At 39.5% G+C, this 24,722-nt stretch overlaps 1 protein-coding gene across 2 annotated transcripts in view; it reads left to right on the top strand.

The window, feature by feature from the left end:
- TMEM241 (transmembrane protein 241) overlaps positions 1–24,722 on the top strand; it is a 54,471-nt gene that overhangs the window by 14,621 nt on the left and 15,128 nt on the right. For both annotated transcript variants that reach the window (XM_059475641.1, XM_059475631.1), the window contains exons 7-13: positions 1,600–1,651; positions 2,378–2,426; positions 4,404–4,449; positions 5,400–5,435; positions 11,688–11,722; positions 12,960–13,029; positions 15,668–15,761. In XM_059475641.1, the coding sequence (XP_059331624.1) occupies positions 1,600–1,651; positions 2,378–2,426; positions 4,404–4,449; positions 5,400–5,435; positions 11,688–11,722; positions 12,960–13,029; positions 15,668–15,761 (382 nt within the window). The remainder of the gene's footprint in view (positions 1–1,599; positions 1,652–2,377; positions 2,427–4,403; positions 4,450–5,399; positions 5,436–11,687; positions 11,723–12,959; positions 13,030–15,667; positions 15,762–24,722) is intronic.

Genomic DNA, 24,722 nt, shown 5'->3' with positions numbered 1-24,722 from the left:
CTGTGGGCAGTGAGCCTGAGTTGCAACACAGGAGTAATTAAATATTTTAGTTTTTTTTTTAGCAATTGCTTGAATAATTTGATATGTTTTTTTCTCCTTACAAAAATGAAATTAATGATAAAACAACCCGTAACAATGCTTTTGGAAAGGCTTGGAAGGTTTGAACTTCCAGTGGGTAATTGTAAGCAGTAAGGGAAAGATAATTAGTGTGTTAGAAGATAGCTAAAAATTCCCTGCCTTAGAAATGAAAGTAAATAAGATCCATTTCAGTTAGAATCTTTCATAGCGAGGTGGGAGTCAGTCTCTTCTGCCATATCTCAAATGAAGGGACAAGAGGAAGTGGCCTTTAATTTCACCAGGGGAAGTGCAGATTAGATATTAGAAAAAAAAATTCACTACAAGAGTGGTTTGTCATTGGAATAAATTGCCCAGGGAGATGGTAGAGCCACCGTCTCTGGAAGAGTTCAAGATGTGGCACTTGGGGATATGGCTTAGGGTGATTATGGTGGCACTGGGTTGACAGTTGGACAGATGATCTTGAAGGTCTCTTCCAAACTTGATGATTCTGTAATTCTGTGATATTAAACTGCACAACTGCCAACCCTTGGTGGCCCTGGTTATTTAGGCTTCAAAAAGGAGATGGAAAGAGCCAAACAGAAATCAACCAGTCATGTATTAAAATTTTGATTCTATGCCCCACATCCTCTTGAAGAATGGATATTTGCTTTCTTCCACATCCTGTAATCTTTTAGCTGTACTTTTGAATGGATAATGTTGGGTTATTATTTAGTGTACTTAGAGGCATTATCTTCCTAATTTCTTCCTGTTGTTTCCATTATCTGACAATGTGGCCTTGTCTTCACCACTGGAGTATTGTCAAGGATACCATTTTAAAAATAATCTTTATTCTGTCTTTTCCCATGCCCTTAGAGAGTAAGAAAATAGGCTGCAAAACCAAGTGTACGTTAATATTAATAGTGACAGTCCACAGAAATTCCACAGTGTATTCCCTGTAGCTTAAAGAAATACTGACTCAGCCACAGGTTAAGAATTTATTTGGCTTAAGTTGGTGGACTAGGAGAGGACCTGTGCTGTCCTTAAGACATTTCCAGTACATACCAGTCAATTCTACCTTGCTCTGTGTTCTGGAGTAACAATGTCACTTGTAATGGAGTCACATCTGCTGGAATTGCTGTAACAGGCAATTAATCTCAATGAAAGAACTTTTTGGTAGCCATTCAGCCAGATATTGGCTGATTTTGGCTTTTTGAAAAAGCCTAGGGAAGCCAGATGGCTAGTGAAGAAAAATATTCTCTACCAAAAAAAACTTGCTTATTATCACTTCTGAGGTGTTTTGTGCTGCTTCTCTTCCCATAAAACTTTGTGTACAAGTTATGAAGAATGCATTATGTAAAAATTTTGGTGACAGAAATTATTTCTTAAACATGGAATAAGAAAATTAAAGAAGTGAAGTGTCAGTGTAAAATTGAGTGGAATTGCCTCTACTTTGCTGGGAGTAGAAATCCAGGTTGAAAGCTTTTTGTTTTGTTTTGTTTTCTTTTCTTTTCTTTTCTTTTCTTTTCTTTCCCTTCTCCACAGTGTGCTGTTCCTCCTGGCAGCAGCAGTGTGCCTTCCTTTGTGTGACACACAGGTGAGCTCTGCTTTGTAAAGCAGCTTGAGCTAGGCCTTGATGCTTGACTTCTTGTTAGCATATGAGGGATGCAGCTTTTACTGGTAAGCTAGAGTAGGATTCCTGCAAGGGAATTGTAAATGTTTCCTGTTGCTGTGTTATAGTCTTGCTGGGTTTACTGTGTTTGCATCATGGTAAAACCTCTGAGCAGTGTGGACATACAGCTCAGGTGGTGGCTGGGGAAACCACAGTTTTACTTCTTAGTAGTGCATACAGCAAATCAGGTTTGAGCTAGTTGTCTTTCAGGAATTTCCTGAATTACTTTTTTTATTCACTGTACACTCTTTCTGTGGCTGCCTGAGAAGGAAAGGAGGTGCCTCCAGAGAGCTCCATTCAGGAAAGATCCAATCACTGGACATTCTCTTTTGGAGACTTAGGAAAGCTGCTTCCTTGCTTAGATACCTCAGTTAATATCTGAAGTCAGATGAGTCTGGAAACTGGTGTACACATCTGAAATAGAATTATCCCTGCTGAGACGAGCTGAGAGCCTGCATAATTGGCATATGCCAGGTTTCTGAGTGTGACAGGAAGAATTTCAGTCTATCTGGTCTTCTTTAGTCATCTTCCCTTTCTTTGTAGCACAGCTCCCACTTGCTGTACTTGCTTTGCAAAGCTAACTGCAGGGAAAATGCAATATGTATGTTTACATGTTCGTGCTTTTATTTATGTAGATGTTCTTTATTGCAGTTTGATCCAAACGGATATTTATGGGCTCTAATTCACTTGATCTGTCTTGGTAAGTAATTTTCTTCTAGAAAAAGAATTAAGAGGAGAAAATGTGTTGGAGAAACCAGCTTTATTATGTACTTACTGATATTTCAAACTCTATATGTAAGAAACACTTGGAAAGAAGGGAGATCAGTAAATATAAGAAAGTGCATTCTTTTTATAGCTTTTATGTTGAAAGCAACAACAGAACACACTGCATATTGCAGTCTGTTAACAGTGGATGAGAAAATGCACATACAATTTTAATCAGCACTAAGCTTTTCTGGTTGTTTTTTGATGATTGCCTGCTGAGAGAGACTTCTTTTTGATGGGAGAAGAAACATGAAAAAAAACAAGCAATAATTTGTACTTGGAGCTTTGTTGCACACACAGATTTTATTTTAAAACTGTCAAAAATATACTAAAATATCATGGACTGTGGTCCCTGAGGAAGGATGTTGAACTATTGGAGTTTTTTAGGCAATCATATGCATTTTTTAAAAAAAATTAACAGTAAGTTGCATAACCTATCAGGTTTTCTTTTGTCTTTTTTTTCAGACTGATGTTTATTTGGATAAATCATAGTTGTTCCCTGAAAAGCTAGAAACAGTCAGACTAGAAAATCTGAAGAAAACAAGAGCAGTAATATTTAATAGGAGATTTTTGGTTTTTGGAGTATTTTGTTGGTTAATAAGGGACTTGTATTTGATTCTTATCTGTCCTATATACTGAGTGAGTGACTCATTCATATGTTAAGTCTTGTCTGCAGATTAGGGATGATTCCTTCTTTATTTCTTCTATTCATACTGTGAAATTTTCAGGGCAGAGGTAATATGTTTATATGTATTCCAGTCTAGGAAGGTCTAGAGATCCCCATCTGACATGTTGTTAACATACAAATAAGAAATAGTTTTGGTGGTTTTTTGAGAAATATCATTTGCTCATTTATATAAAAGTAAAAGCTATGGATTTTCCACTTCAAATACTTTTTTGCTGTGATGAGTGATGTTCTTGCTTTCTCAAAGCCAAGGAGTCTCATTTGTAAAGCAATGCTTGGTCATGGAGGTGGAAAATTGCTTAGAGAATCTTCAGAACGCTTCATTTATGTGTTTGAAATGTGTAGGAAGTGCCAACAGAGTGTTTATGCTCAAAATATAGCTGCCTTCCATTTCTCTTGGTTTTGAGAGTTGTTGATATTGCTCTTGGGAGTTATTTGTGTAATTAGATTTCCTATCTGCTGGAATGAAGGTGCTACGAGAGAGGGCAAAGAGATGAACTAACTTACTGCATAGTAAATCAAGAGAGAGCATTACAGAAAGGATGAGTGTTCTACCCTTCAACTTGTGTACTGGAGGCAGAATTGAGGATATCTATTTCATAGTCTTCTACTGGATTGACTTTTCATATTCTGATTTTCTCTGTGAATCAAAGGAAGAAAGGATATGAAAAAACAGAGCCTGAAGCTGTGTCATTTCTTCCATGAGTGCTCAAATCTTTACCCAGGACAGAAATGGAAGCTAACAAGAGGTAGATGGGTGGGTCAAGAATGTGAAGAACCTGGAGACAGTAGAGCTGAGAGAACTTTAAATAGGAAAGATGGCTCAGACCTGACAGCTCTATGTGCGTGATCATATATATCTTAGAACTTACCTCCAAAATGGTGTGGGATGAAGAACCCATTCTGTGACACTTTTCTGTATGTATTTACACACAAAGACATGCACAAACACACAATCTCTCCTTTGTTGTTGCTGTGAGCTAGAAGATGTCCTCAGAAGGACTAGCAGAACCATGAAGCGTGACTGTGCTCCGAGCTGATAACACTTTGAAAACCATTAATTTGAAGCAATAGGTTCATTTTACTTGTGGTGTAGAATCTTTTGTGCTATGTTGCTAAACTGTAATTCAGAGGGGCTCCATGTCTGCCTGTACCACGGCCAAACAAGCTGTTGTTTGTCAGAATGATTGCACAATGTGGCAATTACACATGTCATTTCAATTACAGGGGCTTACAAAGTATTTCACAAGTTGTGGAAACCTGGATCTTTAAGGTAATGTGTTTTCCTATTCTTTCATAAAGAGAGATGACTGTGATGTAGGGAGCTCTGCATGATCAGCAGGAGCTGGGCCACTCCTGGTTAATCATTAATGACTTCTCTTGCAAGATGAGCCTTATTTATTGTTGGTAGCAACAGCATGTGGTTATTGATAGTTATTCTGCTAACTGGAACACTGAATTAGTTTTAAACACTGTATTATCCAAGGGTGATGACTCAGCCCTGGAAAAAGAACCCCTAATTACTGGCACAGGTGTTAAGAGGAGATATTAGTCTGTGTTCATGTGGAAAGCTACATGATTTGAATCTGTCAGTATCTGCCTTTGTGACAGTCTCAAAAGTGTTTGGCAGCTGGTGGCTTACCACAGGATGGGAATGGCTGAGTATCTTAAACACCTTGGAACCTTGCACTAATCCCATGTGCATGTTAGAACTGCAGCTACACAATAGTAGTCTTGGAATCAGGTGGCATTGCATGTTCACAGTGTCTGTAATCTGCAGTTTTCTTTATGGATGGAGATGAGTATGTTGACACTGTATATGATGTATAATATACATGCACATATAAGCTTTTTTATTTCAAAACCATTTTCCATCTCTGGTTAAAGGATCTAAATTTTAATCAGTCTTACTTTATCTTCATTTTAAATGAAACTCCTATTGATAGTAACAACAGAAATAATGTGTGGATCTTGTGTAAATTAATATGTTGGTTAATTGATAAGTAATTGATTGGTGTTGATATAATTATTTCTATGTTATCTTAATAATGTATATAATTATAATATAATGTTAGTATTACCTAATATTAACCTTATTATATAAATTAATATAATGTAATATTACAGCATTACTGTATATTACTGCTTAATATACTGATCTGTTACACCAAATGAAGTGCATTGCTAAAAAAACCACCTTTTTTTCTTTGCCTCCTCTCCCAGTGATCTGGACCAACAGTACATCAACTATGTATTCAGGTAAAATGAATAAGTCTTTGATACACCAGAGCTGGTTTTATGTGGTATATGTTTTCATTTTCAACCTTGGCTTGTTGAAGAAACTCAGAGCTACCACTACTTAAATGCATTTATTTAGCAGGATATTCACTGAAAGAACAGTGCTAAGCTGAATGGCTTAGCAGCTGAATTTTTTTGGCTCCAGTTGTAGATGGACATGCCAATATACACCTGAGGAGGTAACCAAGTGTTAATTATGAATTTTTAAATCACCACGTGCACAAGTGATCTATCACTTCCAGAAATAATATTTACAGAGTAACTCCCTGGCAATACCCCACTTCAGAAAATAAAACTTGTACAAAATTGCCAGAAGAGGAGGTAGTGATTACAAAAGTACTGTGTGCAAAGAACATGAGCAGTAACTGATTGTTCAGAGTGCCATTAGTGGGATTGAGTAATTCTGACTTTCAGTTGTTTTTCTGATTTGGAGATAGAAGAGTGGCTTGTTATTTTGTAGCTGGTGAAAGAGTCTGAGTCACTGACCAGATTCCCCTGCTTTTTTAAATCCAGTTCTTTCTTCAAAGAGCCACAAACCAGGACATTCAGTGTACATGGCTTCTGGTAGGTTTTTGTGAGGCTTTATTTCAAGTAAGGCATCTGGAGACTTGATTCAATTTTCTTCCATCCAAAATCACATCTAATATATGTTGGCCTCTTTTCTTGGGTTCACACCTGAGGTCATTTGGGAACACAAAGTATGAATAATAAATTCAAAGAAATTCTTTCTATGGTCAGAAGGAGTGAAAGAGGGAGCAGAAATTGGGAATAAGCATAACAAAAATGAAGTTGTGCTAGTCTATTTGATTAGATGGATATATGCTCTTGTCTGGCCACATGAAAGATCCTTGATAAAAGTACATCAGGGACACCAATGTATGACAGTTGCTTTCCTTCAATTCCCATTTGTCTTGTGAGCATAGTCAATATGATAACACTGTATCTCTTTCTGTCTTAGTTCAATCAAATCTCCTGTTTCTGAAAATAAGTAATGCAGGCCTCTGCTTTTGCCTTTATGATTCACCAGGCCCTCATTAATGGACAATATCTGGATATCAGTTTGCTTGAAGTAGGCTCTTGTTTAAGTCAGTTGTTGTTTTCCATCTTCTATGAAATGCAAAGCAAATCAATTTTGCACAAAGAGGGTAGGTGTGTTTATTGAAACTTTAGAAGAATTAGTCATGGAATTTGCAAATATGCTGCCACATGCAGAAATAACCTATGAAGTCTGGAATGAGATGTAGCTATCTCTCTGTGTTGAAGGGAAATCATGAACCAAGCAGTAAAATCAATTGATTTTCATTTGACAGCTGCCTGACTGTCTCTCAGTTGTCATTTTAGTTGAAAATTGCATCTAGGCCTGAACCTTTAAATTCAAATTTTGGTCAAAAGTCTTAATTTTTCAGCTTTGATTGAAAAGTCAAGGCTGGGCTGTTTCTCTGTAAGTTCATGATCTTGGCCCTTTGAAGTCTGTGAACTTGTGTCCAGCAGAGAGCAGGAGTCCCACATTACATGAAAAGTATTATAATTTATTTGGAAGCTTTTGAAAGGGAGAAACTTCTCATTAAGGAACTGTGAGGTGCAGCAGTATATGTCTCTAAAACTGTTCTTTTTACAGAAAAGAAACTAACAAACAATCCAACAATGGATTTATGCAAATTGGAAGATGGCTATTTTCAACATCTGTTTAAGAGGAAAAATTTGTTTTCAAAGCTTCCAAAGTTTTTCCCCAAGAAGAGGCTTAAAGGTCAGCGTAGCTCACAAGATGATGGTGCAAAGCAACTTGCTGGAAAGCAGATGGCTTAAGGAGGTGGCAAACTGGATGCTTATTTGTTTGGTTTGGGTCTGTGTATATCTGTATGTCTGTGTGTCTGTATGGGTATACATTTCTGTGTGTTAGAGAAGTCCATAATCCATAGCATTTGGATCTCATCTTGCCTAGAGAAAACAAGCAGTACCATGGACAATGGGATAAGTGACATCTGAATTCTTTTAGAGTTTTGTTTTGTCAAAATAGCTAATGATGTTTGAAAGGGTGTAAAGTTTGGCAGAAATTCTCTCCTGGTCTGCAACCTCTATGACACGTCTCTTCCAGTGTCTAATGGGGCTGGAATCCTGCTGCAGGAGGCACTGGCAAGGTTTGCCTCTGTGTGAGACCCGTGCATATGTAGTTATCTCAGAGACCACTGCCACTTCCCAAGTCTGGATGAAGCTGTTCAGCATGCTTGAGAGCTGTGTGGAGCCGTGTACACCCACCTTTACTGCACAAACTTGATTTCTGTAGAAAACAATCCAAAATACTTTTAATATTACTGACTAAAGGAATGGTCTCTGAATGAGCACTAACTCCTCACAGGCAGCTCTGGGTCAGAATTACTGTAGACATGGATTATCTCTGTCAGAGGGTGCCCAGCAGTAAATTTTGTGATTTAGAAGGTGTTAAGACATATGCTGCTTCTTCTTCTCAGGCCTTCTCAAGGACTGTTCTGGTCATGACAGGATCACAGTTCCACCTCCAGGACAGGACAGTTTAACGTGTACTGGAGCTCTTGTCTATACAAGCATGATTGTATGATTCTATGATTTACTAAAGAACTTGCTAGTGTGGTATCAGTGCAACTTTCTCCTCCTAAAACTATTATCAATAGGTTTTTAAAGCTCTTTATTTCTAACCTAGATCAGACATGCAGCTGTGTGGGCACAGCCAGATAGGGTTTAGAATCATCCATTCTTTTAGGGTGGAGAAGACCCTTAAGGTTATTGAGTGCATTAACCAAGCACTACCAAGACCACCACTGAACCTTGTCCCGAAGCCCCACGTCTCTAAAATACTCTAAGGATGGTGACTCAGATACTGCCCTGGGCAGCCTATTCCAATCCTTGATTCCAAAGCCTTTTAGTGAAGAAATTTTTCCTAATACATAGGAAAAACACATAGGATCATGTTCAAAGTGTTCATTATGTTAAAAACGTTCATGTTATTATGTTCAAAGTATTTCTCAGTTCAGTATGAAAGCACAATTGTACCTTACTGAGTGTAGAGACTGCCTGCATTAATTTGTGGCAGATTAAAAGATCTGCCACAAATTACTGGATGTTAGAATATAACAATATGTTAGAGCAAAAAGAAATAAATATATATATATTTATATATATATAAAAGAGAAGGCTCTGTTGGATGCTTCCAGAAGTGCAAATGAAATGAGCAGTCTCCTAACATATGCTGTCCTTACACACCATGCACTATTTCTTGTTCTGAAATCTGGAACAGTTTGGAAGGAAAGAACACCCTAAGTAAATGTAAATGAATGGGAACTTTCCAGAATCAAACAGATCTGAAGAAATATTTGCTGATGTTGAAAGTCTGGCATTCTTCTCACTTCATCACTTCCAGCATGATTATTCAATGGCTTTTGAAGAGGGAGCCAGGCCAGGAACAAGTGTAGGAGGGAAAGCAGAGCTGTGCTGTGCAGAGAAGGGAGGGGTAATGTTGCTTCTCAGTGCGCAGCCCCATCCAGATCATTGCTCTCACTTGTGTTTAAGCATCTGGGGCAGGGAGGAAGAGAAGAGGGTCAATGTATTTCCAAGATCCACCTCTAATCCTCCAATCCTCTTGATCCTCCCCCTTTTATCAACTGCAGTATTGTATTTCTCTGTACTCTGACTTCTGCATTAGTGTTCTACTTCATAGTGGGTTTTTTTTCCTCATAATCTTACATTTTATTTTATTCCTTTCTCTTCCCCCACTTTTTATCAAAGGGGAAGCCAGATTTCTCCCCCTTAGCTAGTGAGGGGTAGCATGAGAGGAGGAGCAGTAATGCCTGCCTGGCATGTTGAGGGAGACATAAATGTCTTAGAAGCAAGTTGTAGCTCCTCTTGGGCTTTCTCCTATGCTGAGGCAGGTAGAGGTATTTTACTTCTTGTGAAGAATCTGCAAGAAAGTTTCAGTGCATCCCAATACCTGTCTCTGTCTGAAATTTGTTCACAAAGGCATGCCTAGATGGCCTGATGGCCATTGGTGAGGAGAAAACAGGTACAGGAGAATTTCAAGTGGTGAATAAATGGCAAAGTTATGAAGTAAACGCTCTACTCTATGCAGCAAAACTACATCTGGCTTCTGGAAGAGCTGCTAATCTGTCACTTTTGTGAATTAAAAATGCTGCAGTAGATTTTCTGCAATAGGGGAGAGCAGCTTTGCAGGCATAAATTGCTTTTCTTGCTGACAAAACCTTTTTTTCAGAAAGGAAACCACGAGTGACCCAGCCCTCAGTATTTAGTATAGGGGAAAAAGAGAGGAGCAGAAAAATCCAGCCCATGGAATTTGTTTTTGCTGCAGCCTCATATCCATCCAGGCTGTCCTGCTAGAAACCTCTGAATCCCTAATCTGGTTTTACAGCATCATCATGTCTTTTTTACAGATGCTTCATTCAGAGCAGGGCTGCAGAGCAGCTGTAATGCCATCTAATCCATTTGCCTTAACCTGCCCTGCACTTCACAATGAAGGTTTTGTTTTCTCCTGTTGCTTTGTTTGGACCAAAACCTTGGATGTCCGTTAGGGTTATCAATTCCCCTTGGTTGCAGAAGGAAGTTTCTCTCTGACTATTTCCCATTCTCAGTGGGTTTTTGTTTAAAATGTAATAATTCAAAAAGTAAGTGAAGAAACATAGTTTAGCCCTACTTCTCATCACTGTTGATACAGTTTCACTTTTCCTCTCAGTTTCCTATTTTCTCTGTTATTCAGTCAAAACAGTAGACCTTTGCTTCCTTTTCTCTCTTTACCAGGAAACTGAGGAACTGGGCCTGTTTATTGTGAGTTACTCTTGGCATGCCTTTACAGGGAGAGCATCCATGTGTGGGGAGGAGGGGTAGGGCAACTCACCTATTTTAAGTGATCTGCTTTGCCTTGTTTAATACCTTTGTGGCAATAACATCTTAAAACCATGTATAAATATTGAGAATGCAGCCATACTGTACCATCTGATGTCTTTCAAAGGCTTATAAAGTGTAAAGCCTATAATAACTGCCTATCTGTCCCTCATAAACCCTTTTCTCCTTCAGCCTATTGTATTCCACAGCTGATTTCAGTGACAAGCTTCCCCCAGGGCTTCCTTGGCCATGGGATTTCCATGCTCTCTGCAGTTCCTTTTGCTGCAGGTGATTCTGTGACTGATGCTGGGGTCCTCCAAGGCTTGCCAAGGGCAGGTCACCAAGCATGGAAGCTTGGTCCTGTAGAGAGCTGGGACCAGCTGTGAGTGAACAGGTTTGGAAATGGTCGCTGTGTTAACACTGGAAAAGGGAGTTGGCCTGGAATGCTTGAGCATTCATAACATTAATGAATGTCTTTTTACCTCTGTAAGTGCAGTGCTTGCTGCTCACCAAGAAGCAAACTCTTGAGATACTATTTTCTTTTCTCCCACCATCATGGATGTATGTTGTTGGTAACTGGAAGAAGCTGTAGCTCTACAGACATGCATGCTTATCCCATCTCACAGCACCCCAGAATGTTTTTGTAGCTCTCTAACCTTAGAAGCGATTTGGAGTGAAAAATATGCAAAAAAAAAAAAAAGAAGAGAAATTTACAAGAAGAATCAGTAACACTGATTCAAAGGCTCTGTACAACCTATACTGCAAATGCAAAAGGGTGAGGTCTTTGTAAGACCTCAGAAAACCTAAGTGATAATACTTCAGATAAAGAACTGGTCACAACTGGTTTTCTTGTTCACTTGTATCTGGAAAGTGTGAATAATTTGGGCTGGTGCTTCATTTTATTTTCATGTGTTTTTAAACTTATACATGCAATATTCAGGATAATATGGAGCAACAACCATACATTGCAACTTTGGTGGTTTAAAAATGGGACAGCAGGAAAAGGTTCTTTGCTGGGAGGGTAGAGTGGCCCTGGGAAAGTTACCCAGAGAGGTGTGGAATCTCTGTGCTGGTAGGTTTTTGAGACATGCCTTTTTTAGACAGGACCAGAGGGCATCACCAAATATTTGTGATAGTCCTGCTTCAGGTCAGAAATTTTATTAGGTGACCCAGACATTCCTTTCCAATCAACTTGTGTTTTCTTTTAATTGGTATTTGTGTCTCAGTTATTCTACTTAACTGGAATAAGTTTGACCATGGAAACATAAACACAAAGCTGTCAATTTATAGTCTTCAGCCCATGTCATAAATTCTGTAGTATCCAATTTTTTTTTTTTTTTTTTTTAGTGTGGTGCTGTTGGCCTCTGCATCCCATCCAGCAGGTAAAGTGAACTGAGTTCTTTCTTTCTGGAGTTTCCATGTTGCTTTTGCTTTCTATGAATGTTTTTAGTAACCAAACCCTTAGGATTTTAGCCCTGAATATGGCCAATAATATGTTGTCATGTAGGAAGAGGAAAGAAGGGTATATAACTTGGTGTAAGTTGCATGATATTTCCCAATACCATTCTTAGCTGTCCCATGCAAACAAGCAGTATGGGGCTGACAACAAAGAATAGTTTTTGAGGTGATACATGGTAAAGAACAAGGATTCCCTAAGCCATCATATCCTCTTCAGAGCAGTGTCCCAGCAGTCCAGAACTGAGTTTCCTTCTCTGCATGGTCCCCAGTGCTATGCAGAGTTTTTCTTTTGTTGCTTTCCTAACAAGGACCCCATTGCTTGGGCCCATAGCAGGATTTGAAGTAGCAGCACATCAGGTGGTAAAAACTGAGAAATTTTGTAGTGGTTAATATTCCTACCTTCTGGTGTGTTCATAATTAGGAGGGTAAAGGTGATCATCTGTTGCTTACATTTGTTCAGTCAGGAAAACAAAGAAGGAAGCATTTAAAGAAACATAAATTCTCCCTTTTCCCTGGTGGTGCAGATTGTGTATATAGGAAACCCCCACCAGGATAGACATACATGTTAAGTGAAACAGTCTTGCATTTCAAAAAGTGAAAGATGGAGCTTCATGCAAATCTGTAGAGCCTGAAGGCCAGAGAACTCTGGGAATTGCCACCAAGAGCACCCAAGTCCAGGTTCCTGGAAATGCAAGTACTCAAGAGCTCTACTGAGACCTAGGAGAACTCTTTGAACCTCTCAACATGCCCTGTGTTACAGAGTTCAAATGCCAGAGGGGGAAGCAGCCACCATATGTCTGTGTTTCCTGTTGTTTCAGTAGGAGCTATCGCATGCTGCACAGTAAAAGAAGTGGGTATGATACATGTCTGTCATTGGCAACTTTTGCTTAAACAGGACCTTCTGAACACTGGAAAAGGATAAATACTCTTAGGTATCCCTTTTCCCTTTTTCAACCAAAGGCAAGAACTGGCTAGAAGCAAGGTCAGAGAGAAATCATTAAACACGCCAGAAATGTGGAAAGCATCATAAATGAAAAGCCAGCCAGCTGTAAAGGCTCAAAGGAATGTTAAACTAGTAATGTTCATGTAATTGCTGTTGCATTGCTTGTAACAGTGGGTAATTTTTTTCCCACCTACTGAGTGTATTTCTTTGTCCCTCAGGTGATCTCTTCAGTGCCTTGGATTTTCCATTCCTGTACTTCTACAGGTTTCATAGCAGCTGCTGTGCCAGGTAACCTCTCTATAATAGGTCATGTAAATGTTTTCAAAATAAGAGGTTCAATTGACTTCCAGCCTATACTCTCAGTTAAAAATTTTGTAGCATGTAAAGCCTTACTTATACTGGTTTCTGCGGCCATAAGCCAGTAGAATTGCAAAGAATAAATCTTTGCATGTCTGTGGATATGCATTTGATGGCCTGAGATTCAAATGTGCTGAAAGTATGTGTATCCTTGAGTGAGTGCATTCTGATTAGGAGAGTTCACAGTCACCAGTAAAATAATGTTTACCCAATGTAGCAAAGCTTTGATACATAACATCTCTCAAATGCTTCTGCAGTCAGATTAACCCAAACTTGCTGTTTGCAGCAATTACTAAGTATTAGTCTTCAGCAGTATATGGGGTGTACATGGATTTATTTGCCTGTACATCTTGTGATTTGGCAGAATGCTGTTTTGGGTAAAAAGGAAAAGCTTTAACAAGCATTCCATTATTTTCAGTAGCAAAAGTTCACTGCATATTGGCATAATTCTCACAGGACCACATAAATATGTTTCCCATAGATCTTAAATTTTTTTTAATTCCTGTCTTTCCCCCCTAGTCTTTTACCAAATTAAAGTATTTTTTTAAGAGGGAGAAAAAGATATTTTCATTCTAACTAATGGCAAAAATATTTCTTGAAAGGCATTTTCTGACTTGTATCTGGATTTTCTGTTGAAAGGATATATTGAGAATGACTGTTAAATAATTTCCAATGTATATAGGTTTTTGTTATGTTTTTCCAAGTGTGGTACACTTGGAAAATCCACACTACAAGTAACTCACAATTAGGTATTCTGTAGGTAGGTGAAATCTATTTTTCTTGAAGGTGAGGTCTAACTGCAGGTTCTAATGGATATCAGTCTAGCCCAGATATTCTTCTCATTCACTTCATTTACCTCTGTGGTAGCTTCCCACTTCTGTTTCCATTGGCCTACATTCAGTACATGTGTAGTAGATAGCACTGTGAACTGCAGGAAGGGGAAAGGAATGGTTACATAGAGAAACAAACATCTCAATTGCTCTCCTACATTTCATAATTGAGTGTCTTTTAGATGTGTGGGATTTGGAGGAAAACCTATGCAATGTAAGGTAAGGGCAATTCATACTGACTCTGAAAAATGTCTGAAGCATCAGCAGTAAGGTGGAAAGTGCTCAATTTATTTAATGGAATAAAATGCTGTTAATTGTGGCATCAATATTTTAGGTATCATAATTTGCTGTTTCACTTTTTTATCTCTTGAGTTGCACTAAATATCTTCAGATCTTCATGACTGAAGGCCCTTCACAGCAGGGCAGTAGCTGAAATAAGCTACTGAACTCTTAAAAGTATGGGCAATGTTGGTTCATTGAACTCATTCATTTCTCAGAGTGGAATGCTCTACTGCTCAGCACTCCATCCTCTGCAGCAAGTTTCTGAGTTTAGGCTTATTTTTTGTCATCAAATTAGCATCTGCTTCCTTGGCTTCAGACTTCACATACATCCCAAAGTATCTTGTGTTATGGCTCAATGCAAAAATTCTCAATGCCTTCTTCTCCTGACAAGTTATCTTTCCCTGCTCTTTGGTGCCTGTATGGACATGCAGCTGAGCTGGAACTTGGCCACATGTGTTGCACAGGAACAGCATTTGGCTAATATACTGGAGCCCAGCACAGGACTTCTGACCTGAGGAGCCATCATTTTCCACCCTTCCTGCTGCTGTAGAGAGGGGACCAACTGCATGGCACCTCTATCCAGAGCAGCATACCCTCTGTGAATACCAAGGCTCTTTTTGCTTCACCACCTGTCTGCTGTGTTGATCCTATCTCCTTTCCCACAGCATTTTGTTGTCTCTTATGCCTCACAGTAATTTTTGCCATACATATTTTGAAGTGCCTTTCTGTTCCCTGCTTGCTGGTTTACACTGTTCCCCTGGTTCACAATGAGTGGGTTGTACATATCCAACCTCATGAGCTCCATAAAGTCTGTTGAGATGTGGAACAAAATTTCCTTAAGGGTAGTCTTGGCTACAGGAGAGCTCCGAACTGCTGTCCTATAAGACTTGAGAATCAAAATTCTCTTAATTGTCAGCAGAAAACTTTGGAGTATCCTGTTCCCAGCACTACTGAGCCATTTATTTGTTATATAGTAGAGATGTATTTGACTTCCTAATTGGAATTTTGGCTTCAAGAAGTTTAAACAGCTTAAAAGCTTCAGGCAGAAACTTTCCAGTGGTTATTTTTTCAGCTCAAGGCTCTGTGGAGGTTGAAGTGAGTTAGTTGCCAAATATGTGTGGTTCCTGCTGAAATTAGCATTGCTGTTATTCAGAGCCATTTCAATGCCTGAAGTTAATGTTTCACCTCATGTTTTCAATAATCTCTACTTTTCTGATTATGCAAGTGCATTAGACACCAGCCATAAGGGTGTCAGACTTACTTTATTCAGATTCTAGTGACTGACTGAACAAAACACTAGGTGTACTGGACATAGCGTAAGCCTCCTGTCCACCAGCTTTCCTTCTCCAAATGGGATTAACGCTGCAGTTCTTCATTAGGAAAACCAAGATGTCTGTAAGAGGTTGTTTAGTTGAAGTTAAGAGATTTTATTAACAAGCTTTCCTCATCCTTTGCAGTGGATTGTTGGGATTCTTTCTGATGTTGCACACAGTGAAGCTAAAAAGCAGTACAACCTCAGGGCAATATGCAGCCTGGAGTTTCCTTGCAAAGGTAAGAGAAAGACACACACAGGAACACAGAGGATCTGTGCATCTCCCAGGAGAACTGAGGAATTTTTGCATCTCTCTGGTTTCTCTTGCTATTCCTCCTTGATGCTTCCATGGTCCTGTTTGTGCAACCTACACATACAGCTGTGGCAACAAATATCATGTGTGTAATATCCCAGAATCATTATCTGAGATGAAATACTGTGTGTAGACTGAGCCTAATGGAACTGGGATGATTATTGCAGCTAAGGATTTGGAGTATGGCATCCCAGTAATATAAACCTATACTTTCCACAGTGTTTTGGAGAATACTTCTATGAGTGTGTGCACCAGCCATTTTACACACAGTTTGCAGTGTGTCTTTCCTGAGCCAACAGTTACAGCTAATTCCCTGAAGTTCAATACCAGAACTCTCACTGTTTTTGTTGCAGGAGAGAGCTGAGGATGTCATTTGCCTTGACATTACCAGGGCTTTTGATGGTCCCACAATAATATTATATAAAAATTAGAGTACTACAGTCTGGATGGGCAGATAATTAGATGGATAAAAAATGGGTGGAGGATCAGGTTCAGAAGGTAAAGGTTAATGATTCCTACTCTGACTGGAGTCTTGTGACACGTGGAATGACACAGGGATCTGTCCTGGGTTCTTTCCTATTTAACATCTTTATTGAAGAATGAGAAGTAAGAGTGTGCACTCGCATTTCCAAGGGACACCAAACTGGGAGGACCTGTCAATAACACTGGAGGATAGGGTTGCATTCCAGAGGGATCTGGACAGGCTGGAGGAATGGGCCAACAGAAATCTTAGAAAATTCATCAAGGGCAGATGTGAAACCCTGCACATGGGAAGGAACAGTTGATGGCAATAATAGAGCCTGAAGGCTGCATAGTTGGGAAGCAACTCTGTGGAAAAGGACCTGGGATTTTGGTAGACAGCAAGTAGGACATGATGCAGCAGTGTGCCCTGGCAACTAAAATCCCCAAAATATCCTGGGCTATACTTACAATAGGATAGACAGCAAATCCATGGTAGTGATCATGATCTTCTCCTCAGCACTTGTTAGTCAACATCTGGAAAAGGGAGCCTTGTTTCAGGCACCTCAGTACAGGGAAGATATTGTTAAACTAGAATGAGTTTGGCAGAGGGTTGCCAGGAAAATCAGGGGACTGGATCACTTGCATTTTGGGGAGTGGCTGCTGGATCAGGCTTGTTCAGCCTGGAAGAGGGACATCTTTGGGAGCACCTAGGAAACAGCAGCCACCCAGTAGCTATGGAGAAGTCATCCAGAAGACAGATCCAGGCTATTCACAGTGCTGTGTAGGGTTGTGTTAAGTAAACAGAGAGGTTCAGATTAGGTGTGAGGGAAATTTTTTTCACCCCAAAGACAAGTCAGGCAAGGGCACAGGTTGCCCAGGAAGGCTGTGCTGTTTCCGACTCTGAAGGTTTACAAGACCCAACTGGATAAAGCCCTAAGTAACCCAGTCTGAGCTCCTAAGGTCCATTCCTTCTGGAATTATCCTGTGATCTGGGGTCTGGCTGTACTTGCTTTAAGCTATTAACAACTCAGTTTTTAAATTATTGGTGGTGAATGCAGTCAAAAGAACTTCTCAGACTCCTTTTCCCTGCTTAGAGTTTACTTAGTTTCGTCACTTTCATCTAGGTCATCTGAAAACCACAACCTTCCAATGTGGTTTGTGATCTCACCTTTCCTACTACAGTGAATGAAGCTGTTACATTATCACCCTCCCCACCCCAAATCCTGGATTTGCATAATATGCTTCCTTAGAAACTGTAATCAATCTTTTTTTTGTGGGGATAGCAAGAGTGGACTGATGTGACTTGGTTTGTGCTTTGTAAGCTCTTCCCCACTGTCCAAGTCACACAGAGTTTCTCACTAATTTGAATTTCTTCCAAACATTCTGAGTGTGCAGATTTTAGTACCTTAGCTTTCTTCTTAATGCTTCGTAGCAAAGTCAACTGATCTAAAACTTGCTCTTGAGTCTTTTCTTGTTGTTGTTGTTGTGGCTTCTTGTTTTGTTTTAGTTTGGTTTTTTGGTTTTGTTTTTTGTTTAACATTCTGGGTTGGAGACTGGAATAGCTGGCTCTGCTACTAGGTGTTGTGAATGAGGGTAAATGGTTTTACATGTGGTATCTATGACCTACTGGAAAAAAATGCAAGCAAAAATGTGTTGTGAAATATATTTTAAGCGGATTTGGGTCCATCCCAGATGAAGTGGATCAGAGCCATAAAGTCTGGATTGGATCAAAATTTTCCCAGAGTTCAAGGGTTTCTAGATTTGTGGGGGTTTGGCCATCTCTAGACATAAGTGATATGAAGTTTGTTCTAGCCACTGTTGTCAATGAAATTGTGTGCCTTCATAGGAACTTAAAGCTTGTCTCTGTGTCACTGGAAGAATTTAATCTGTTCTTTATCCTTTAAAGTGCATGCTTTTTAATGTACACTGTTTAATTATCTTGCTTGGAAGGTTTTTGTAACAGAGCAATTAGTCCTTTTCCTGTTATAGCTTCTAGCCCAGTGCTCAAATTCTATGTCTTATCTCGAGTTTGAAGAGGGCAATAATAATGAAGACATGAGATCTGTCTGTAGCACTAATAATTTTATCAACACTAGCAGTTTCCCTAAGTCTTCCACTAGTGTTTTAAAACTTGCTGTGTGACTTATTTTAGGGTTCTACCATACCCATCTAAGGACTCATGAGGAGCATGGAGGAACTGCTGCTCCAAGTGCTGAAATGCAGTTGATTTGGGGTTAAAAGTCAGTGAATGCTTGAAAAGTTTGGAAGCATCATACATCAGTTTTAGAACAGGGACCAAAGCAGAGACAGACACAGACAGGCAGAAAGCAGCAGCTGAACTGGAGCTTGTCTTAAGGGTAGGGGCTGATCTACTGGCTCCCAAAAACCCAAGGAACCTTCTATCTACAAGGAGCTATAAATTTATGTACTGTGCAGTTAAGATTTGAGTTCCATCTGTCTGATCATTAATACTACTTCCTGAAGGTGTTTGAAAATGGTAAAACTATATCCTGATCTAACTCAGTATTGCCCAGGTATGAGGGCTGTGTGAGTCACATCTTAAATCAAGTGCAGAAAAGCAGCATTTAACTAGCACTGTAAAAATCTGTTTAAGTCTAAGTGTCTGGCTCCCTTGAAAAAAAAAACAGAAAAGGAAGGAAGTTAATATGGATAAAGAATAAAGATAGAAAGTATTTGTATCTGGACTTGCAGAATGGGATCCAGTGGAAAAAAAAACCTCTGGTCACAACAACAGCTTTGTGTTCCCACATGAGCATTTTTCTTGGATTGAGTAGTGCCCTAGATCATCCTCCTAATCTCTCAGACTGATTGGAGTTTTCACCAGCAGTTGGAAAGGAGCAGTGTTTGAGGCTAGAATATGTTTATCTTGCAAATGAGCCAAGAAAGGAGAATGCTGCAGTCCGCAGACAGCAGCACAGGCCTCCAGGGAGGTGCAGGGAATTGGAAAATCTGTTTTCCATTTGGATGCTTTGTACCTATGTGACTGATGAGCTGGGGCTGAGATCGTTGTCACAACTTCATTTCCAATAAATTAACCATGGGATCTGATCGGCTCTGCTTTGCACATCCAAGGACACATTCTTTGTGAAGCCCACATATTTGGCCTCCCTACCCTCTAATTTTTCATTCACTTAAAAACTGGAGCTGGGTCGTAACTTGTTGTTATGATCTTTACTTTGGCTGTGGCAACTTAATGCACGAGGCTTTAAAATTCTTTCCTGTGATAATTTCTTACAGCTCTCATGTTAGGGCATTGCTTTGCACAGTCACAGAAGCACAGGTTTCATCTGTGTATAAAGTCCTGTGTGATAATTATAGTGACAAATGCTCTCTGCACTTTTTCTGTGAAAGCAAACAGTGTATGTGTTAGTTATATTTCTGTAAATTCCTGAGAAATGCAAAAAAAAAAATCAGTGAAGTGATCTGTATAAAAAAAAAAGTTTTTAAGAAGTCCAAGAAATACAAAATGCTTTGTCATAGCCTTGCACAGATTTAATCCCCGGAAGAGCAAGGATTTGAAGCTGTACTGAGATTTCTTGTTTTAATTTGAAAGCTGTGCTAGTATCCTGGGTCATGTACTGGAAAGAAAAAGCTGGAGATGCTCATATATACAGACAGAAGCATCTGGTGAGGATGATAATGAGCTCTAACAGCACTGTCAGTGAGTTTGTTTTGATTAAGGTTGCCAATCTATATCTGGTGATGAAGCCTGTTAGGGTCTCTAAAAGTTAACCAGCAGAAATAATTTAAATCATTAACAGAATGGAAAAATTCAACAAGATACTGGTTACTTATGAATTTGTATTCCCATGTCATGTTTAGTGTTATCCTAAAAAACTTGTAGTAGGGAATTCAGCTTGTTTCCAGTAAGAGCCTATTGAAGAAGCTTGTTATAAACAGGAAGAACAAATGGGAAGGTCAGTGGATTTTGAATTCTCTTTTTCTTCCTCCCTCACCTGAAGAAAGGAAATTCAATAACTGAAATTAAATTGCATTGAGGTTTACTGATTTTCCTATGCATGGGTTGGAAGGAAATATAGAATAATCGGATCAGAAGTATGCAACTATTTTCTATATAAACATCCCAGGCACTATTATGTAATCTGTAATTTATCTGAACAGTGTTGGAGGCTCCCTCGTACATAAAAGCATCCTCTGACAGCTGCTTTGGTTCCTTGTTTGTTAACTTTAGATGTGTATGCCCCAGGTCATCCTGTGTTTAATGCTGGCTGCCAGACATTGCGAAAGCAGCTTTGCAGGAGTGTCTGAAAGCATCTCTTATCTGTGGGTTCTGTGTACCAACTGCACTTATACCACAGCAGCTTTAGTCATCCCCCCAAATGTATAATGGCTGTTCAGAATCCCTCCTGCTATTCAGAATGACTCCTGTAGTCTTGGATTTTATATTTTGTGTCTGTATTTTTGTTTCTTTGTTCCCCATGGTGTCTTGAAGAGAATGGATAGACTAGATCCCTCTTCATGTCAGTGCAAAAATAATTGATGATATCCATCTTAATGGTTGGAAAAGTACTGATGTTTGTATTAAAGCACAAATTCTCTTTTTTCTGCTTCTCATAAAATGGAGAGCCACAACTGCAGCCTTCTGGGGCTCCTAGCCTTGTTATGCTCACTGCACCTCTCTTCACATATAGCATTTCACATGAGAATTTTATCTGCTGTAATTCTAGGGGGAAACTGACCAAGAGAAATAAAATGAATTCATGCTTTTCCACATTGTTGCAATCTTAAAGCCGCTGCCAAAACATTTGCTTCAATTTGTATACATCTTAATTCCTTTCTCACTGCCGCTTAGCATGCAAGTGCTAGAAAATATTCTGCTGGGGGCTATTTACTTGCAGGAAATTTATAAAAGAGTCCTGCCATGGGTACCTTCTGTAGTAAATGTCTCTCCCTTGCTCTTTTCTGCCTTAATGGAACAGGATTCTGGAATTTAAAAACCTGTTTAAAAATTTTATATGAATATCATAACTAGAACAAGAATGTGTTTGGTTTTCTGGCACTTGCCCACTTGGTAATATTGTAGGCTGAAGTAGTGTCTTCTTTGCATGCTGCTGGCTCAGGAAAAAGTGACAGTGAGATTCTTGGCTGAAAATCCCATTTCTTTCTTGGCTTGGACCTCATAAAGCTTTAGGCAAAAATGTCATAAACTCCCGTTGAAGTTCCATAAACAGAGTGCGTTTTCATGCAGCAAAGATCCTGCACTTTGTGCAAGATCTCTGCTCACCAACCTGGGAAAACTGCAGCTGCACGCCAAAACCCCGTGAGAGAGGGAGAATTGTGTCCTAGACCCATCTGGACTCTACTGGTAGGAGCTCTTTGTGGCAACAGTGTGGTTAGAAGTGCATCTCTAATTTGAGAGAGGAAGGTTCTGTGACTCTGAAGTTTTCAAGGATTCCAAGAAGGGGTTCATAAAAGTAGAACTGAACTTCTTCCACCTTCACACCTTGTGCACTGTCATGCATGTGGATGTAATAAAGACAATTAAAATGGTAAAAATACTTGCTTTCTGATTGGTCCTCACTGTATGAAATATGTACATTTATTCTTGCTACATATAGTTGATTCCTGTGAGTCACCATGGGGACTATGCAAATACCTTGGAAAAGAAAATGTGTTTCTCAGCTGAGCTTCAAGCAGAGAAGGCAATCAGTGTGAACTTCCCTGCATTGTTAGGGTCTGTAAAAAAGACTAGCCGCTGAAACCTTAAAAATACCGGTTTTAGGGTAGTTTCCATAGAGACAGCTTCATAGTTACGTTGTAGCAGCCAACACTAATTACAGCATATAATTGCTGGGGAGACGTCAGTCTCCATAACAACTTCATTGTGTGCTCCATGGCCACTAAGCTCAGTGACACAGGCTCCCTGGGGCACTGTTGCAATTTAAGGAAGCTGTCTTGTAAGAACAGCTGAGACTTGTTGGAGATTTTGAATTGCCAGGTAATGGAAAATTTTAATATTGTGAGGGTGGTGTAAATGGCTGCAATTGTGCATCCACTGAAAAAGCCAGCTACACAGCTTTTGGGCATGGCATGGTCACACAAACTTATGTGTTGTGACTCAGGGGTGGTATCACAGAACAATTTTTCAGCTTTGCTTAATATAATAAATCCAGTCTCAGCAAATTTTAACTTTGAGCCCTAAGAGATGCTCTGAAATAATTTGTTTCCTTTTATCTATTATGATATCCATTTGAAGTGTATGTTTAGTACTGGCATGTTCTTTAATGTAAAGCTAAGGCAGAACCGTGGGTTTGGAGTATGCATTTGGAATATACTTTATCATTCCTAGCCTTGACAAACCATCTCTATGTGCTTGACAGTACAAAACAACAGTTCAAAAGGAAATTTTTTCAAATCTAACAATTTTGAATTGCAGAGAATGCAGGTTTATTTCTTCCTCTGCATAATAGATTGCTAGTCTCCCATGTTTTTATTTAGTCTCCTGGAGTTACTAGCATATGGAGAGCTGACACTGGGAGATGAATCATTATTGTGACAAAGAGAAATCAAAAGAATGAGAACTGTTTTGGAAGTCATTTCCGTTGCTAATGCACTGATGTAAATGCCAAAATTACATGGGAGAACTGTGCACTCTGTAACATACTAATGTAGAAGGCTCCAAAGCTAGATAAGGCTGGACTTCCAAAACCAAGAAAGATATAGCCACATTCTTCTGATTTGCTGGTTCTCTGTTCTTTTCAGAATGTTCCCTGTTGATTTTTAAATACCTTCGTGGGTGAAATGTCTCCAGGCTGTCTCACAGATCTTGAACCTTGACCTCTATGGTAGGCGCTGGGTGTCACACTTCAGGTGGCTTCCTTCAGAAACTTCAGATGCTGCTCTCTGAAACAGGTCTCTGTGTCTTCCTCTTCCTCCCCAACTCATACAAACTCTTTGCCAAACCCCAAGTGCATTCATTTCTCAGTCCAACTCCATACACCTGTTTAAGGATTAGATTTTGACTTTTGACAAAAGTCAGCAACCAGCAGAGCTCTAGGGAAGGCAGACTGAACGGATTATGTTCTGTTCCTGAAATATGTGGTACTCAGGGAAGTCCCATAGGCTCCAGACAATGTCAGGAGGTGGCAATGGGCTTTTCTTGACCTGTACACAGGTCTTATAGCATGGAGAGGAGGAGGGCAGAGTCCACCTTTCTCTCTATGCATGTTGCTGTGCATGGTTGTTCTAAGGGACCAGAGGGGAACGGACCTGCCTTGCAGAGGCTTCCCCAACTCTTTTTGGAGGAAGTGTTTGGGAGTATAGTCAGCTATAGTCAGTTCTGTCACTGTCTTCCCATGCATGGGACACACAGAGACTGCTGAGTGTAACCTTGTGACATTGCTCATAAAAGGCATTGCTCAAAATTGATCAGCTAAATAAATGGTTTTTAAAAATATTTTTTCAAGTATCACATTTTTTAAAGCTTCTGATGGAATATTTTGACCTTTTGTAACATTTAATGGTTAGAAAGCCCTGGAAAGGCTGTCATTTTTAAATGGAAAAATAAAACCTTAAAGAAAATCAATTCTTCCTTGCAGTCCTTAGCATAACAACAGTAATAATAGCATGTCACTTTCTTTCCATTACATCATTACTAAAACAGTATAAACACACCAAAGAATGGCAATGCAGAGACTGTGCCTCTGTTATTCTTGTTGGGTAGTATGGAAAGGGGTCAGTGGAGAGATTTAGTTATCTTCTCTGGGAATTGTTTGTTTATGAATTAGGTTTTCCCAAAGGAGCTGTGAGATGGGAAATACAATAGGAAGTGGACTTTATACATGCATAGAAATACCAAATCTGTAAGTGTCATCTGGGAGAGAGGCTGATGGAAACTTGCTATTTTTGCTAACAGATTTTTACAAAACCCTTGATTACGCATTCCAAAGTTTCCTATGCTATTTTGATACTACTGATATCCTCCACAGAGTTCTGAATTAGTCATGACAGAAAAATGTTTTACATCTGATAATGTCGACAAGGAACATAGGCAGTTCAGGTGTGTTTATAGATTTTAACAATGGAGAATAGCATTGCATTTCTTTTCACTAAAATATTCCCCTTAAGCTGGGCATCCTTGTTGGTTCTCACAGCCCCCTTGAACCTTTTCAGCAGCATTTGGCCTTTCCACACATAAGAAAAGCAGCATGTACAAGCAGCATGTACAAACAGCATGTGCATTTCTTCTCTTGTAGCAGTGACTCTGGGGGCAAGGAGGCATTTGAAGATGCACTCAAGAAATGCACAGATCTTGTACTGACAACAGCCTCAGTCAGCAATGTTCAGCATGAGGGCAATCTGGCATGGAAAGAGCAATCTCTGAGAATGTGTGCAGCATCCCACTCAACACCCCCTCTATGGTAAAGTGCTCCACATGTGATCA

The sequence above is a fragment of the Ammospiza nelsoni genome, chromosome 1 (assembly GCF_027579445.1).
Source record: "Ammospiza nelsoni isolate bAmmNel1 chromosome 1, bAmmNel1.pri, whole genome shotgun sequence".
Taxonomy (NCBI): domain Eukaryota; kingdom Metazoa; phylum Chordata; class Aves; order Passeriformes; family Passerellidae; genus Ammospiza; species Ammospiza nelsoni.
Note: the sequence above shows the minus strand (reverse complement) of the source record. Positions and strands in the feature narration are given on the sequence as shown.